Source organism: Sorex fumeus, unplaced genomic scaffold (genome assembly GCF_029834395.1).
Source record: "Sorex fumeus unplaced genomic scaffold, SorFum_2.1 ptg000009l, whole genome shotgun sequence".
NCBI classification, from domain to species: Eukaryota; Metazoa; Chordata; class Mammalia; order Eulipotyphla; family Soricidae; genus Sorex; species Sorex fumeus.
The window spans coordinates 22,689,125-22,707,138 of record NW_026606066.1 but is presented as its reverse complement, the minus strand read 5'-3'; the positions used below and the strand labels follow the sequence as shown (position 1 = coordinate 22,707,138).

The window sequence follows — 18,014 nt, the reverse complement described above, 5'->3', positions numbered from 1 at the left end:
AGCTCAATCAGTACATCAACTGAAAGATAACCTTGGGGGGAAAAAAAAACAACCCACAACTATTTTTATCAACAGCTAAGTAAAATGTATCTGGATAGAAAAAGTAATGACATAAGTTATGAATGAAAGATAATAAGATAACTATTTTAAAGCACAAATCACTATAAAAAGTGACTAAGATCTCAAGTTACTGGAACCCCACTTATGTGGGATTAAAAGCTGCTGCTGCAAGCTTCTGTTATAATGAAATCAGAAAATCTATGCAAGACTTCTACCTATTTGCTTCCTAAGTTACTTTAATCATGAGAAACATAAGCTTCTGTAACAGTGTATTCCAACAATCAGATATGCTCATTTCCAATTGGCTGACAACAGAAATTGGGGTGCCCAAGAGCAGGGTTTGCTGATTGTTGCAACACAAAAATGCATACATAAAATAGTTAAACACAGCACACAATATTACACCAAAGTGTTTTTCTCATTTCAAGTTTATTAAAACTTTAGCAGTACAAATTATCCAGGTTGCAGATTATCAAAAGATCAACTCAATAAAGTCCACATTTAAAAAAAAAAAAAGAAGAAAAAAGACAAAACACGAAACAACCCCAAAACAATGAAGAGGAAAACAACATAAAAGAGATTCAGCGGGCAAGTCTCTTAAAACTTAACGTTTGAGACAGAAAGGAAATAAGTTTACACAACTCACTCATCCACTTTTGTCTTCATCTGTTCCAGGGCTTGAATCATGATCAAATTTTTTATTTTTATCCTGCACTTGGTCATTTTCTTGACCCTTTGATTTTTGGTTTTCTTTTTCCACCGAGGATCTGGTCTTTTCATCCTCTACATTTTTCAATGTGGAGAACTTCAATTCATTGTCCTGACTTTGTTTTGCTTTTGAGAATGGACTTTGATCTCTATCAGCTTTTTTCCCCCTGTTATTGTTTGAGCTACTGTGATCACGATTTTTAGAGTACGTTCTTTTCTCACCTTCAGAATTTTCTCTTCTGTGTGAACTCTTACTTTCTTGGTTTCTGTACCTTTCTTTATTTCTGCTTTGACTTTCTTCTCTCTCTGAACTCCGTGAATCTCTTCTCCTCCTCCTTCTATCTTTACTTCTAGATCTTCCTGATGTTGCTCTTCTTTCACGACTCCTTGACCTTCCTCTTCGCCTGTACTCCTGCTCTCTGTATCTATGGTATTCCTTACTCCTGCTGCGATCTCGGTCATGGCTTCTAGATCGCACTCTTCTGCTCCTGTCCCTACTTCGACTTCGTTCCCTTGTTCTACTATTATAACTGTGTTTGCTTTTAGTTAAATCACGTTCTCTACTCCTAGATTGAGCGCGTCTATCCTTTTCCTTACTTTTGCTGTGATCATGCTCATTACTTTTTGATTCTAACTGTTTGGACTTCTCTTTACTTCTACTCCTTTCCTGCTCTTTTCCTTTGGAATCAGACTTTTCTTTTTCTTTCATGTTCTCATGATCCCTTTCTTTACTCCTTGACCTCCTCTTTTCTTCATGTCTATTATGCTTTGTATCTTTTTCCTTACTCTTTGATTTCTCTTTGCTCTTACTTCTACTTTTAGATTTGGCTCTTTTTTTCACCTTGTTTTTAGTATATTTATCATCTTTTTCTGAATTTCTTCTGATGTCTCTCTCTTTGCTGTTAGATTTATGATCTTTGACTTTCTTTTCCTTTTCACTTTTTCTGTTTGGGCTCTCAGACACCTGTCTGTGATCGGTTATTTTTTTCTCTTTGACTCTAACTGGGCTTCTTTGATTTTCTTTTACTTCATTTAACTCACTCCTAAAAAAAGAAAAAAAGATTTTTGAAAGTTTACTTGTGAGGAATGTGTCCATTAACAGAAAAAATAAAATCCAACTTAAGTGACTATAAAGATTTAATATACAGAAATTTTATATAAAGTACTTGTTACTACATCTGTAAGAAATAATTAAATAATTAAAGCTTACTTATCCCCTTTGATCCATCTTTCACCACTTGATACCCTCATTCTTTGAGCTCTCTGCATTTCTTGCCTCCAATGTGGAGGAGTTTCACTTCGTCTGAAACGATCCCTTGATCTGGATCTAGAAGGAGTTCGATAACGCTTGAGGGGGGAAAAAAAAACCATAAAAAACTATGACAATAGCTAAAGAGTATATATATCTAGGTTCAGAGAGAATGATTTTGTCCTCTAACAATTTAAGTAATATAGATATAATACCCCTATAAACCTCCAAGATCCAATTTGGAAGTATGCATTCTTCATATTTCAAAGCAACATTTCTCGGGGCTGGAGCGATAGCAGTGGTTAGGGCATTTGCCTTGCATGCGGCCGACCTGGGTTCGAATCCCAGCATCCTATATGGTTCCCTGAGCACTGCCAGAAGTGATTCCTGAGTGCAGAGCCAGGAATAATCCGTGAGCATCGCTGGGTGTGACCAAAAAGCAAAAAAAAAAAAAAAAAAAAAAAAAAAAAAGCAGCAATAGTTCTCATGTTATGAGGAAGACTAAGTAAACACAAATTCATTTACTCAATCCAGTATTTATTTAGCACTTTAGAAGGTGAACTACTTTACAATATACTGGAGAAACATTAGGAAGCTAAGACCTACTTAATTCTTTTCTTTTGACTTAAGATTCCACAGGGATAAGAGAACACAGAGAGGGGTTCACAATCACAGGTACTAAGCACAAAGTGTCTACAATCAAAAAGAAGGAAACAGAAATAAAAGGTGCTCAGAGACTAGGGAATAGATCTGATTTAATGTGAAAGAAAACAGAATTAAAGAATTTCTATGAACTACCTATGAAGGGTGAGAAATAGGAGGGGAAAAAAGGTAAGGATCAGATGGATAGACAAATAATCTAGGAAATAGCAAGATAAACAAGACAAAGAGAGGAAAAAACAAAATGACTCATGGGAGTTAGGTGGCATCTGTTCCCAAGACCAGAAACCAAAAATAGGATCAGGTCTGACATGGAATTTTTTATGATCAATACTATATAGAGAGTTTAAGGTGCCCATTAGGCAATAAAATAACTGCAAAGTACTGTATTTCACAGCATAAACACTGCACTTTGTTTAAAAGTAATACTGCAAACATATAAAAAGGCTTTATATAGTGGTCACACTTCAGCCAAAAAGTTTGAAAATCTATAAGAATTATGTGTAAGATGATGCAAGACTTTGGTGTCAAAGAGCAGAAAATATGTTATCATGGGGGTCAGAGAGATAGTGGGTATGGTATTTGCCTTGCATGTGGCTGACCAGAGCTTGATCCCCAGCATCCCATAAGGTTCTGCAGTCCACTGCCCACCAAAAGTCTAGAGTACTACTGAGTGTGGCCCAAAAACAAAACCAAAAAGTATTACCAGTATGCAAGTATAGAATGAGGTCATGAAAACAATGGGGCTGGCTATATACATATTAAGAAGAGTTTAAAAAAACCTGAGACAATAATTTAAAGGTCACTAGTGTAATTTAAAGGTAGAAGAATGAATTGGCACATGAAATTTAAAACAGAAGGGCAAGAAAGACAAGAAGAAAATTCAATGGAAGCAAAGGAGTATTATGTGTACTGTAAGCGAGAGATTAAGGAAGACAAAGACTAAAAAGATCCACTAGATTTTGTGTCTTGGAGCTGACCATATGGCAAGAGATATTTTCAGCAAAATGGTAGAAGCTAAAGTGGAATGACTGAGGACTGAGCAGGAAGTGAAGGATTAATTAATATACATATTAAAATATCTTAAGAATTTTTGAAACCTTAAAATCTGATGAAAATATGAAAAAGGAATCAAACAGATTCTTCAAGTTTGTGTTCTCTCTTGAACATGTACTTCTTTTTTTACCCTCATAAGTTATCCTAAATAAGTTGCAATAAAAACTATCTTGCAAAAAAAAGGGAGTAAAATATAAGAATAAAATTAATTCTCAATATTCTAAACAAGATAGAAAGTAGGAAGAGAGCACAAGAAAGCCCTTGTCTAGAGTGCATACTATGCATACAAAAGGGCCCAGGGGTCAATATCCAGATAGGTTCCCCTGAGCACACCAGGAGCAAGCTAGGAGCACTGAGCTGGGATTGCTGAAGAATGTGACAAACAAAACACACACATAACACACAAAACACACAAGCCCAACAAAACCACAAAAAGACCTTGATTTCATTTTACATGATGTTCACCCATAAATTTTCAAAGTACCGACATAGAGAAGTTACTATAAAAAATAAAGAACATGTAATTTTTTTTTCTTTTTGGGTCACACCCAGTGATGCACAGGGGTTACACTCCTGGCTCATGCACTCAGATATTACTCCTGGAGGTGCTCAGGGGACCATATGGGATGCTGGGAATCGAACCCGGATTGGCTGCAAGCAAGGCAAAGGCCCTACCTGCTGTACTACTGCTCCAGCCCCAAGAACATGTAATTCTATATCCATATCTACATTAAAATTTAGTTATGCACGGGGGTGAAGAATGGGCACTGGTGAAGGTACGGGTGTTTCATTGTATGACTGAGACTTAGACCCGAAAGCTTTGTATCTGCTCTCATGGTGATTCAATAAATAAAATTATAAAAAAAAAAATGGAAAAAAAATTTAGTTATACGCTAAGAAACATTCCAAAATTACTTCAGATAAATATAGCACTCTTCAGATACTCTGGGAAAAGAATCACCTACCCTTGGTCCTCTTCCTTTAATTTTCCTGCCAGACCTTGTAACTAAAAGTCGCCTCTGGTATGAAGCAGGCTGGGAGTTAGGTGGATTACTAAAAGGAAGCAAAGGTTAAATAAAAACAAATTATTTAATTAAAATACATCTGAAGAACCTACTTTTACTGAACTAACCTAAACATTTAAGAATATATAAAACCATTATTAAACTTTCACTGACTATATGGGCAACTGGTATTTATTGCTTACCAGTAAAGAATGCTAAAATCTTGCAATGTGTGAGAAAAACTATTTATTTCACCAATATGCCACTGTGTCCTCTTAAAAGGTACACAGGAACCCAAGGATGGCTCTCAGTAGTAAAAAGTGCCTGTCTTGCAGACATGAGGGTGTTAAGTTTGATACTCAGTGCTGCTGGTATTTGCCAAGTATGACTGTTCTTACAGCAATGCTGTCAGAAATCAGTGCTGCAAGTATATGATCGCCACAGCAATTAAAGAAGTGTCAGTACTGCAACAAGAGTATAACCCTCTGGCAAGTATGTGTCTGAGTACCACAACCATGCCCAGCCAGCACCAGAACTAAAAGAACACAAGCTCCTTAATTAAAGACTTTAAGACTCTAGTGAGAATGTGTGTAGTAGTTTGCAACTGAAGCTGAAGAGCTAGCTCAAAGGGCTGGTGTGCATACTTCGTATAAAGGAGGCTCTGGCTCAATCCCCAGCACTGCAGGGTGCCCTGAGCAACACCAGGGTCAACCCCAGAGCAATATGCCAGGAGCAGTCCTGAACAGCACTCAGTGCGGCCCTAAAATAAAGTGAAAAATAATATATGCATACAAATACCTCCAGTCAGCAAACAATATAAAAAGTTTAAGAGGGAACGAGTACTATTAAAATACACTTACACAATCATAACTAGATGAAATTAATTTGACAATGCTAAGGAAAATATTAACATAGAAGTGCCCAACATGGATTATATGCAGTACATGAAATAAATTTTAAGACAAAATATTATTAAAAACACCTTTTACATCCTATAGTTGGCGATAATAAATCTTTTTCACTGGTAAAAATATACAGTAATATGATGTCAGTTAGTAGAGACAAACTGATGCTATTAGCAAAATGTTTGTACAAAAAAGAGAAACTATTTATCCCCAATACTATGGTTCAATATTCAGTTAGGAGACTAACAATACACATGGTGATTGAACATACACAAATAATTCAGTAAGTTGACAGTCTCTTTTTTAGATGGTAGTTCTGTTCAATACTCATTTTTAAGGCAATTTTGTCTAAAATAAATTAAAAACTTTTTTTGTTTTACACTGCATTACACTAGGCTGTGCTCAAGGCATACCCCTGCCTGGCTCTGCACTCAGGGATCACTCTTAGTAGGCTCAGGAACCATATAAGGTGTCGGAGATAGAACACTATTGTCAGTTGCATGTAAGACAAGTGTCCTAACCAGCTCTATTATCACTCTAGCCCAAAATCTTTTGCTTTAAAGAAAGTCCTATGGTAAAGAGTTTTGGGAGTCTACATGATAGACATTCACTTACCACTCTCTTTCTCGCTCTCTTTCTCGGGTTTTCCTTTCTTTTTCATCAGCTTTAGGAGGACTTTTTCTCATTAGGAATCTATTTTCAGGTATAGGGGGAATCTCTTCTGGACGAACAGTAGACTGTGGCTGTGCTTCAGTATTTTCAGCCTCACTTTCACTAGATGCACTAATTTAAAAAAATCATTTGGTTATTAGCATCTACCACAAATTTCCACTAGTTGACATTTCTTTCCTTTATAAGAAATGTCACAAGTTATGAAAGCTTTATAACTCTATCTCACGGTGATTCAATTAAAAAAAAAGGTCACAAGATGTCCAGCATCCTGTTCCCCCTAAAGATGGTTAACGGAATACTCCTTCCTTTGATAAAATGACCAACCCAACACCAAACCTAAATATTTTCTGTGATCACAGTATCAAAAAACATTTTCCAACAAAATGTATTCAGAGGCTGAGGATGTAATTCAGTAGCAGAGCACACGTCTTGCATATATGAGGTCCTAGATTCAATACCTGACACCAAAATAAGTTAAAATATAAAATGAAATATGGCCAGAGAGAAATTTTATTTTATGGAGCTGGAGTGCATGCTTTGCACATTAGAACCTCAGGTTCATTTCTAGCACTGCTGGGGAGAACAGAATGAGTCAGGAGTAACTTCTTAGTATGAACAAGTGTTGAAGGAAGGAGAGAAGGAATGTAAAAGAGAAATAGGAGTTAGGGATTCAAAATATAAAATTGTGGCAATAAACCAGAAATTTTTAAATACTTTAAATACAGACCAAGAAATTTTTTTAGAGGCAATAAGTGGATACAGAGGTTTTAGCATAGATCTAAAAAAAAATTAAAAAGAAAGCAAATGTGCTGACTCATCTGCTCATATATTATTATGGCAGTAAAGGAAGTAAAGAACAAAAAAGACACGACTATAGAAGATAAGTAAAATCACTGCTGGTTTCCTATAAAACCAAACACATCATTTGAATACAGAAAAAATAAATGAAATGGTTCTGAAAAAACAGAAATACTGAAATTTAATCTATAAAGTATAGAACATAAAAAAAGGTGTTATACTTCATACAATGAAGTGTTTCTTAATATTTTAATTTTCTCAAATTATCAATAGATGTGTTTGTTAAATAGAATACAAAGCTTCTGACAAAATGACATGCCGATGGACCATGCATCAGGCTGTTTCATTCGGGATATCCCAGAGGGGGCAGGTGAGACCCCTCCCCTCCTTGAGTGACTCAGCCCTGGCAGCTGAAATCCTTCAGTACTCAAGCGCCACCATGCTCAGAGCCACTCTCCACATGCTCGGGCTAAGGCTCACCTATGAGTGAATCTGCAGAAAATCCAGGTATGCAGGACCCATGAGAGAAAACTCCGGGTTCAACGAAACCGGGAATGGGTGACCTCCTCCTCATGTTCCCCCACGTTTCTGACAACTCAGCAGTCATGCCCATAAACCACCTCAGGCTGACCATTAGTCTCATCAATGGCCATGATCCAGAGACTGTCTTTCTCTCTCGGAAGAGAGCATAAAACAATACATACCATACTACATCATTAGGGGCAGCCTGAGAGGGGTGGGTGAGGCACCTTCCCACCTCAAGGGACCCAAGGCAGCTGAAAACCTCCAGAACTCAACCCTAACCATGTTCAAGGCCAATCTCCACATGCTTGGGCCGAGTCTCACACATGAGTAAACCTATTCCTGGTGATCTATACCTCACACCACTATACTCCAAGGGTAGCACACCACATTAGATGGGGTTTAAAGTAGAAGGCAGGGGGTATGGTGCTACTAGCAGGTCAATCTGTACCTGTGAGGCGAGTGCATCAGCAGCCTGATGACGCCTTCAGACTTCCAGATACCCCCAAATTGCTGCTGTGCCTTTGGCCAGACCCCAAAAACTTGGGGCAAAGTTTACCAAGAAAGTAAACGGCCAAAAGTTAGGTATGTGGGAGACACACCCACAAACCACCTCCGGATCAGCTATGTAATTGGAGGCATGGCCTCTCTGGCTCCTGATCAAGCTGCTTAACGGCCTTGATCCCAGAGATTCAGAAACAAATCTCCAAACTCAGAGGCTTTTGGCAGAAATGTGTCCAGACCCTGCAGTAGGTTACAGTCACCGGATCACCCCAGGGGGAAAGGGTGTTGTCCCTCTGCCTGCTCCCCCTTGGCGGCTCGGTGGCCGTCCTCCTTCAGAGGCCATTGGACAGTCAGGTCTGGGCCCGCAGTGACGAGACATTTTGGGTCTCACTGGATGGGGGTGGAGCCAGCCCTTTCCTCCCTGCACCAACTGAAACCCCCGAGTTGCCACCCACAAACAGCCTCTCGGGCTCCTGATCAAGCTGCTAAACGTCCATGATCCAAGAGACTCAGGAACAAATCTTGGAATCCAGGTTTTGGCAGAAATCCCTTCAGATTCAACTGTTAAAATTTCGGAATTCCAAAATTGTGCAGCCACTACTGCAGCCGCGTGATATCGTATGTTATTCATAACCAGCAATAGAAAACAAATTATCAACTGTTGCTTTTTCGGCAGATCTGAGTGTTGGGGTAAAATCCCAAATAATAATGGTGGGGCTGGTGTCGAAATATTGAATGTAATTAAAGTAGAAAGAGTAATGTGAAAATCATTTGCCCCACAGGTAGGGGGAGGATGTGAGATGGAGGTATATACTGGGGTTCTTGGTGTTGGAAAATGGGCACTGGTGAAGGTACAAGTGTTCCATTGTTTGACCGAGACTTAAACCTGAAATCTTTGTAACTGCTCTCATGGTGATTCAATAAATAAAATTATTAAAAGGGGAAAAAATCAGCTAAAATATGTATCCCAATAGGACAAAGGCACAAAAATCTAAAATAATACTCTGTGAAAGACAAAAAATAAATAAAATTTAAAAAAAAGGAAAATTAAAGTAGAAGGCAATCAAACTTAGAGGGAAATATATTTTTACATACACACACACACACACACACACACACACAAGCACACAAGGTTCAACCTTTAACTACCTAATAGTAATCTTTTATAGAAGGGTCTAATGGCCCCTGGGTAAAATACAATAGTCTTCACACACTCTCTGCTAAGGGAAGTTTTTTGAGAGCTGTTTCAGTGGTTTATTCATAACTAATAATACAAAATAAAATTTTTTTAGCTTTGCTTTGGGGCAGGGTTTGGGGTTCGGGAGGAAACATCCAAAATATGATGGTAGGAAGGTGTAATGGTGGTGAGACTGGTGTTCGGATATTAAGTGTAATCAAATTTCGTGAACTACTTTATAAAATGAAATAAAAAGAAAAAAGTAAATGGAAAAAGAATACATAAGATATGGTCTCCAGAGAGAACTCTAATAAAATGAAAAAAAAAATACAAAGCTTCTATGCTTAAGGAAAATGAACACCTTTTCTTGCTTTTCTTTCGCTTCTTCTTTTCTTTCTTGTGTTTTCGGGAATTTTTCCTGTGCTTCTTTTTCCTCTTCTTTGATTTCTCTTCAGAAGCACTTTCAGAATCAGAAGAATCTGAAGAAGACTGAGAATCACTTGAACTATCTGAGTCACTGGACGATGATGAGGATGACGATGATGACTTATGCCTTTTTTTTTCTTCTTTCTTTGCTTTAATAAAAGATACAAATTGGTCTTGATCAATACTTTCACATAAACTTTAAAAGTGGAAATTTAGATTTTTCTGCAGATGCTCATTTAGTCTAAAAATAATTCATTCAGCTATTTGAACTGAGGGATACAAATCCCTAGGCTCGTGGATCAGAGGTATATTTATAAATAAAGAAAATTTAGGGAAGTAATCGCTAAGTTTAACATGGTAACAAGAATTAATTAAAAAAAAAAACTCATCTGGATAACAGTTCAAAACCACATGGGGGGGGGGGGGGGTTGGTTGGTAGTTTGAGCCACACAAGCAGTGCTCAGGGGTTACTCTGTACCCTGTACTTTGCACTCAGTAATCTACTCCTTGCAGAGCTTGAGGGACCATAACGGATGCTGGGGATCAAACTCAGGTCAGCCATGTGGAAGGAAAGCGTCCTACCTGCTATACTATCTCTCTGACCCCTAAAGATATCGTTTTGTTTTTTGGATCACACCAGCGATGGATAGGGGTTACTCCTGGCTAATGCAATCAGGAATTACTTCTGGCGGTGCTTGAGAATCAAATGGGATGCTAGGAATCAAACCCGGGTCGGCTGTGTGCAGGGCAAATGCCCTACCCATTGTGCTACTGCTCCAGCCCCTAAAAGTTACTTTTAAAAGTAATAATATTTAAGAGTTCCAGATTCTAATCTTTTAGTCTTTGACTTTTTCTCCAGTATGAAGACGATGTAGAACTAAAGGAAAGAAATAACAGAATATATGAAGCTGTCATTGTCACTGTCCTCCTGTTGTTCATTGATTTACTCGAGCAAGCCCAGTAACAGTGTGAGACTTGTTACTGTGTTTGGCATATTGAATACATCATGGGTAGCTTGCCAGGCTTTGCCGTGTGGGCAAGATACTCTCGGTAGCTTGCTGGGTCACAATTCCATTGGTATGAACTGATGCTTCAATACTTGGCATTCCTCTAATGATTAAGGAACATGGCTTTAGGAGTTGGACTTTATGCTGAAGAAACTTGCAACTCAAGTTTCTGCTAGGCAGACCTTTTTAAAGCCCCAAGAAAAAAGCCTATTCCCCCCAAAGGTCAAGGAAAAGGATGATTTGCAATGTCACAAGCAGTGACACCCACCCCACTCAAGCAAATATCAAGCGGGAAAAAAGTTTCACCTTTTCCTCATGACTACATCAGCAAAAACAAAGTAGAGAACTGAGATCTCCACTATTAAATCTCTCCAACACATCATCCTGTAACAGCAAGTATGCTTTCTTCCTTCCTATGTCAGTGAGATTAATGTCAGTGGAGAGAAAATGGGAATCCTGAGCTCTGACACAAAGTTCCATAATGTAAGAATTATACAGCAAATGCAAAAGAATCACCAAGGTTAACACCTCTTGGGTCATTTCTGATTGTATTTTAGATTATTTGATTTGCTCATCACTATGCAAAACTTTTCCCAAAGCTGTTCACTGGATTCAGGGAGGGTGTGGTATAATTCTACTAATTAGCTACTGATTTCTGATTTAATATTAAAATTGAAAAGCAAATGTAAGAACATCTCACTTGTAAAATATCTGAAGTGTTGCTAAGTTTTTCAGGATCTATAGATTTCTGTTGTAATTCCACATGACTCCTTAATACTGAAAGACATTTCAAGAGCATCTATATAAAGTTTGAAATAAATACTCTAACTATTCCAAATAATAGTTCTCCAGTTATTTTCACCTCTAACTAGTATCCCCTTTTAAATTTAAGTGCCTTTGTCATGTCTCTTAATTCAAGAATAAAAACACTGAACCTATTACAGAAATGAGTTGGTGGATTGTGTCTTCTCTACTGTATAGATGGCCCATTCTAATCAAAACTAATGTTTTGTGAGTAATGTTACCCACCATAAAATGCAAAATTTTTTCTCATATAACTGATTACTATCATATCCTGGCATTTGTATTCCTAAATACTGTTATACCAATGGCCCATCTTGCTACATGATTGTGGCATGGCATCTGTTATTTCTAAATACTGTTATACCAATGGTCCATCTTGCTACATGATCGTGGCAGAGACCTTCACTGAACTCTGCAAAGACCAGCAATGACCCCGATACCATGCCAACTCCTTAAAAAAAAAAGGTAGTGATTTCATTCTCTAATCTGAACACACATTATTGTATCCTTAACAGCCTATTTAGATAAGATGCAGCTCTGTATAGCCTCTAGTGCTCTACATCTATTAGACGATTCCTTTGCTGGACTGCAAGCCTTCTCAGGCAATTCAAATAGCAAACAAAAATGCACCCCCTCCCCAAAATAAAAACCACTAGATTTTTCTAATTTTGCAACAATAAAGGAAAGGCCCAAAAAGATTGCCCAGACTCACCAAGACAGGTGGGCCAGACAGTCAGATATCTTCAGAAGTCTTTTTTGTTTTCTTTTAGGATGTTAGAAAAGAAAAAGATTCTGTATTTATTTCTTTTTATTGGGGTGAAGTCTTTCAAGCAAGGTTTCAAATTCAGTGATGATGAACACCACAGTACCTCAAAGCTTTTTGACAATTCCCAATTTTTAATTTTTATAAGGAGGCAAACTTATAAACTAAAACATAGCTCTGCCTAAGAAATAATAGCACCATTGGTCGGAGCAATAGTGGGTAGGGCATCTGTCTTGCACCCTGCTGACTTGGGTTCCATCCTGGTCATCTTACATGGTCCACGGAGACCAGGAGTGATTCCTGAATGCTGAGCCAGGAGGAACTTAACCCTGAGCATTGTTGTGCTTGACGCCCCCCCACAAAAAATTAAAAATGAAAAAAAAAAATTGCACAGATTTATGATAAAATTCACTCTGACCGATTTCTGAATGATAGCTGTACAACTATAGGGTAGCATATTAACCTACATAATCTCAAACATTAAGAGTTTCTTCTCTTTCCACAGTGTGATCCACAACAGAGTAGGCACACAAAGTGCAGTACAAAACAAATTTGACCTTTTCAGAACTCCTGGGAAGACACTAAACAAGGACCAAACCCTTCCCAACTACTAAAACTTTTAAGGACAGGGTTGGCTTGTTAGCTTAGTATGTGAATATGAAGAACACACAATAAGATGCTGTGAAATTTCAGCACAACTTCCAGCCACAATGGCACAGGCAAAAGCTGCATTTTTCTCATTCAGGTAGAAATACATTATAAAGACATAAATTTTAATAAAAATAATAGCCATTAACTTCCTCATTCTTTTAGAAAACATTTAAGTACTGATGTTTTACTAGCAGAACAATTTTCAAACCAAATTTAATAATCATTTTTTTTATTTTATTATTTTTTTTAATCACAGTATCACATGTTTTATTGTTCTGCATGAAAAAAAATACCATCAGTGAATATAGACATATCTACTATCCAGCAAGAAACCTTTAACGCTACGTTTAAAGATCATGTGTACACTTTCCTGGCTTCATTCCCTCTGTGTTCCTTTCAGGTACCTGCTGACTTGTTTCTTTTTTTCCCCTTCATAGAAAGTTTACCCTCCCTCACTCCACCTTCCAAAACATACATATCCCTCAATTTTTTGTTGCTCTGTTAGTTTCTATTACTTGTCTGTTCTATTGCTTGTTAATAGTCTTCCTAGGCTACCCCAGATGTCAACTTTCTCTGTTTACCAGCTCTACAATGTACTTTCTTGTTCTCAAGGTCTTTGTTTCATTTATATCACTTTCTTCACACCTGTGTCACTCAGTACACGAAAATCAAGAAAATGCCCCCCCAAACATCTTGATTAACTATATTTTATTTATTAATAATCATTTTATGACTATTTATGGTTTGAAAATGCAAGCTTTGTCAGGCCAAAGAAATAATAATGGATAAGGTACTTGCCTTGCACAGAGCCAAGCCAGGTTTGAGCCCCACAACCACATCTGGTCCCCTGAGCCCCCCCACCCGCCTCAGTGATACCTGATTATAGAGCTAGGAGCAAGCCCTGAACAGAGATGTGTGTGGCTCCAATCCTACCCAGAAGCATTTTTACTGAACACATAAACCATGAAACATCCATAACTTTTAAAAAGAATAGATTTGGTGGAGGGATGGGTATTTGATCATTGTATAATCAAAACCCAAGCACAAAAAATTGTAAATCTACAACTGTACCTCATGGTGTTTCACTAATAAAATAAATAATAAAAAGAATAGATTAGAACAAGACTGCTGCTCCTGAAGACAGCAAAGTAAATGAGAAAGAAATACGTAGAGAATAAAAGATGAGGGCTGGAGCGATAGCACAGCGGTAGGGTGTTTGCCTTGAGTGCAGCCAGCCTGGCTGAGCCGGGTTCGATTCTTCTGCCCCTCTCAGAGAGGCCGGCAAGCTACCAAGAGTATCTCGCCTGCACGGCAAAGCCTGGCAAGCTACCTGTAACGTATTCAATATGCCAAACACAGTAACAACATGTCTCAAAATGGAGACGCTACTGTGCCCACTCGAGCAAATCGATGAACAACAGGAGGACAGTGACAGTGATTTCCCAGATGATGTGGGCAAAAGAATGCCTTCAACCAAAACATTTCTATTATACTAACAATACTCTGAAAACCTAAACCTACTTAACATTTAAGTACATATATGTAGTCTAAAATCTGCAAGCATTAATATAGACTATTTTCTATTAAAGAAAAAAGTATTCAATATTACATTCTTGACTTCATAAAAACAAAGCACACAACATAGCTATTATTATAAATAAGTAAAGATACTTAAACTCATGAACACCAAGAAATTTATGTAAATAGTCCTATCATGAGCAACCACTTACAAAATGTACATATCTAACGGGACAGAGAATAAAATAAATTCATGAGAATCAAGTGGGAAGCAATTATGGAAAACTTTAAAAAGAACCCTTCTCTAGGACCATCTTGGGTTTTAAAAAAAGCAAAAAAAAAAAAAATTTAACAAAGCAAAAATACGTATATTTCTCAATATTGTAGACCAAATCAGTATACTTAAAACTTGAATACAGGGGCTGGAGCGATGGTATAGCAATGATAGTACAGCAGTGATAGTATATGTATGTGGCAGACCTAGATTTGATCCCTGGCATCCCATATGGTTCTCTGAGCACTGCCAGGAGTGATCCCTGAGCAGAGAGCTGGGAATTACTCCTGAGCACTGCTGGGTATGGGAAAAAAAAAAAACATATAACTGTTTCAAAAAACAAAAATCAAACCCGAGAACAGAATGTTCTCCTTAGAGAAATTCCGAAAGGATTAAAGACATTTAAATGTCAATGATTTAGCTACACAAAGTGATAGAATCTCTAGACTGAAGCCAACCACAGGGTTGGAGGCCTAGTTCCTTGAAGAATTAAACAACCCCCTTTACTATCATTACCTATAATAAAGTGAAGGAAATAATATTTTAGGGTTAACCTGAGCATCAGAAATTACAGGTGACACTAATAATTTAACCTATTAGCTAAGGTTCAACACTATTACCTCAAGATTAGTAAAAATAGAAAGGGGCCAGAGTCATAGTACAGTGGGTAAGGTGTTTGCCCTGCACTCAGCCGACCCAGGTTGATTCCCGGCACTCTATGTGCTCCTTCAACCCCACCAGGAATGATCCTGGAGCTCAGAGTTAGGACTAAACCCTAAGCACTGCCTGATGGTGACTCAACCCCCATTCCCACAACAATAAAAATAGAAAAAAAGAGTTTGTTATTGCTTTCTAAACAATTTTGAAGATAATCTTACCCACTACTTTTAAATTACCAGACCCAATGTATTTACTAAATGCTACCAGTTACATATCTCAAGGGAGACAGTATGGGAGCTAAAGGATTCTGTCTTAAATGGCACCACCTGTTCTATTACTGGCACAACACATGGTCTCCCAACACTGCCAGGTGTTCCTTTGTGAGAACAGAATAAATAAGAGCCTTGCGGCCATGAGCACTACCAGGTGAGGCTTCTAAACCACACCCACAAAAGATTTAAATATTTACTTAAAATTGTTTCAGATAAAAAAAATTGTTTCAGATAATAATCTTCTAAAAGTTTTAGTTATGTTAACTTCAAATTTTCTGGTATAAGTTTCTCATACTTGACATGCTTCTGAATCTAAAGTATGTATGAAAAAAATTAACTCATTTCCCTAAAGTTTCTATTATTTTTATATCTTCCCTCCAATGCCTGTTTCCCTATCAGAGTATCTATTTGCTGAGCTAAATAGACAACTCCAGTTTCAAAAACAATAACAAGAATACAGAAGGATCAATTAATAAAGAAAAAAAAAGCAATTCTATGGTAAAGTACAAAAATCCCATAAATATTGGGGGTAGATATATAGTATAGGGGTAAGGTGCTTGTCTTGCTTGGGATGGATACCAGTTCAATCCTTTATTGCCTACCATGCCCTGAGCAACACCAGGAGTGATCCCTGAGCACAGATCCAGAATAAGCTCTGAGCATACTAAGTATGATCCCCAAACCAAATCAAACAAACCTCCTGAAAGAAGTCCCCTCAGTCACAACCTCATATCCATATTTTTATTAGTGTGGACTACAAGCCAACTATTTAGTATATGACTGTGCTTATTTTTTAGATAAAAATTATGAGAAATATATACTTGCCCTTACCTTTAGATTTGGGAATTAGCTCTCCACAACTGAGTATCCGCACTTCAGCAAATGGCTTGCTAGCTGCATCTGTTTTCTGATTTTCAATCTCTCTTACAACTTCTTGACCAGAAATCACTTGTCCAAAAACAACATGATGCCTAGAGTCAAGAGAAAGTTATTAAATAAAAGCTTCTTGATTAATTGCACATTAATTTTAAATGGGGCATAAAATAAATAAAATAATCTTTACCCGTCTAAATGAGGAGTTGGTTTCGTTGTTCTTTCGAAAGTCATCAGATAGAAGAATAAAAACAAAGTCAGAGAAAAACAAAGTTAGCATCTCTAAAAAGGAAAAAAAAATAACTGCATTGGAAACAAGGTTGCAAACAAATCATGTTATCTTAACATAACAGTATCTGAATTTTAAGTAGAACAGAATTTAAGATGTTTTCCTTGTATGATGTGTTTTGAAAAAGGAATTCTGGGGCTGGACAGTACAGGAAGTACGGTACTTACCTTGCACTCAGTGGACCAAAGTTTCATCCCTGGCACTGTATATGTTCCCTCAAGCACTGCCAAGAGTGACCCCTCAGCACAGATGCAAAAGTAAGCAGAGAGCACAGCCTCATGCGGCACAAACAATAATCCCCCTCAGCCCGCAAATAAATGGAGAAAAGCCTATTCTGATTGTGAAATACCAACTCATAACTGAAAACTTAGATAAAATTCAAGATGAAATTTTTGGTGTTATTTCTATCCACCCGTGTTTCTTCGATATTCATTGGTTATATATAAACTGCATGGACATTAAGACTTACTGGATTACCCCACCAGTTAATAAGTTTAACAATAGGGCATTACTGTGTGTGTTTGTTTGGAGGGTCCACACCCACTGGCGTTCAGGGCTTACTCCTGGCATATGCTCAGGGATCACTCTTGGCAGTGTTCAGGGGACTATGTGTGGTGTTGGGGATTGAAAGCGGTCGGCAACATGAAAGGTGGGCGTCCTACCCACCGTACTTATTGTTCAAGTCCCAACAATAAGATTTTTTTCAAATTAACAATTTATACAGCAAAAGTGCAGGTCTTTTGATGAGCTTCAAACATTTCTTAAAAGCTCACCAGAAATTATATATAGTTTATAAATATTAAAATCAGCTGCCAACATTTAAATTTTTGAATACTTCTAGATTTTAGACCTTTCTAGAAACCAAGATGTGGCACATGGCAATGAAAGGTCAAGAGAAGGATCGGTATCTCCATCTCCCCTTTACTACAGGGATTGATTCTTTAGGTATTTTTGTCCTAGCAGACTTATTTGCTTACAAGATAGCATCGATTTTTAGTTTGTGAGTCCTGACATAAACTTTACATTTAAGAGAAAGATGTGTACTAAGCCTAGATAATAAAAATTTATTTTGGTTAAAGCCTACACAATACTGGAAAAAATTCTAACACACAAGTACATATATTTTTTCACATCAATGTGCTTCTTAAAACATTCACCTGAC

The 18,014-nt window shown here is 37.5% G+C and overlaps 1 protein-coding gene across 4 annotated transcripts in view; it reads right to left on the bottom strand.

The window, feature by feature from the left end:
* Window positions 1-470: 470 nt before the first annotated feature.
* PPIG (peptidylprolyl isomerase G) overlaps window positions 471-18,014 on the bottom strand; it is a 44,296-nt gene continuing 26,752 nt past the window's right edge. For all 4 annotated transcript variants that reach the window (XM_056110288.1, XM_056110290.1, XM_056110289.1 and 1 more), the window contains exons 7-13: window positions 16,754-16,783; window positions 16,522-16,661; window positions 9,677-9,890; window positions 6,258-6,425; window positions 4,699-4,786; window positions 1,979-2,115; window positions 471-1,811 (exon numbers count right to left, since the gene is read on the bottom strand). In XM_056110288.1, coding sequence (XP_055966263.1) covers window positions 707-1,811; window positions 1,979-2,115; window positions 4,699-4,786; window positions 6,258-6,425; window positions 9,677-9,890; window positions 16,522-16,661; window positions 16,754-16,783 — 1,882 coding nt within the window. In that variant the 3' untranslated portion in view covers window positions 471-706. The remainder of the gene's footprint in view (window positions 1,812-1,978; window positions 2,116-4,698; window positions 4,787-6,257; window positions 6,426-9,676; window positions 9,891-16,521; window positions 16,662-16,753; window positions 16,784-18,014) is intronic.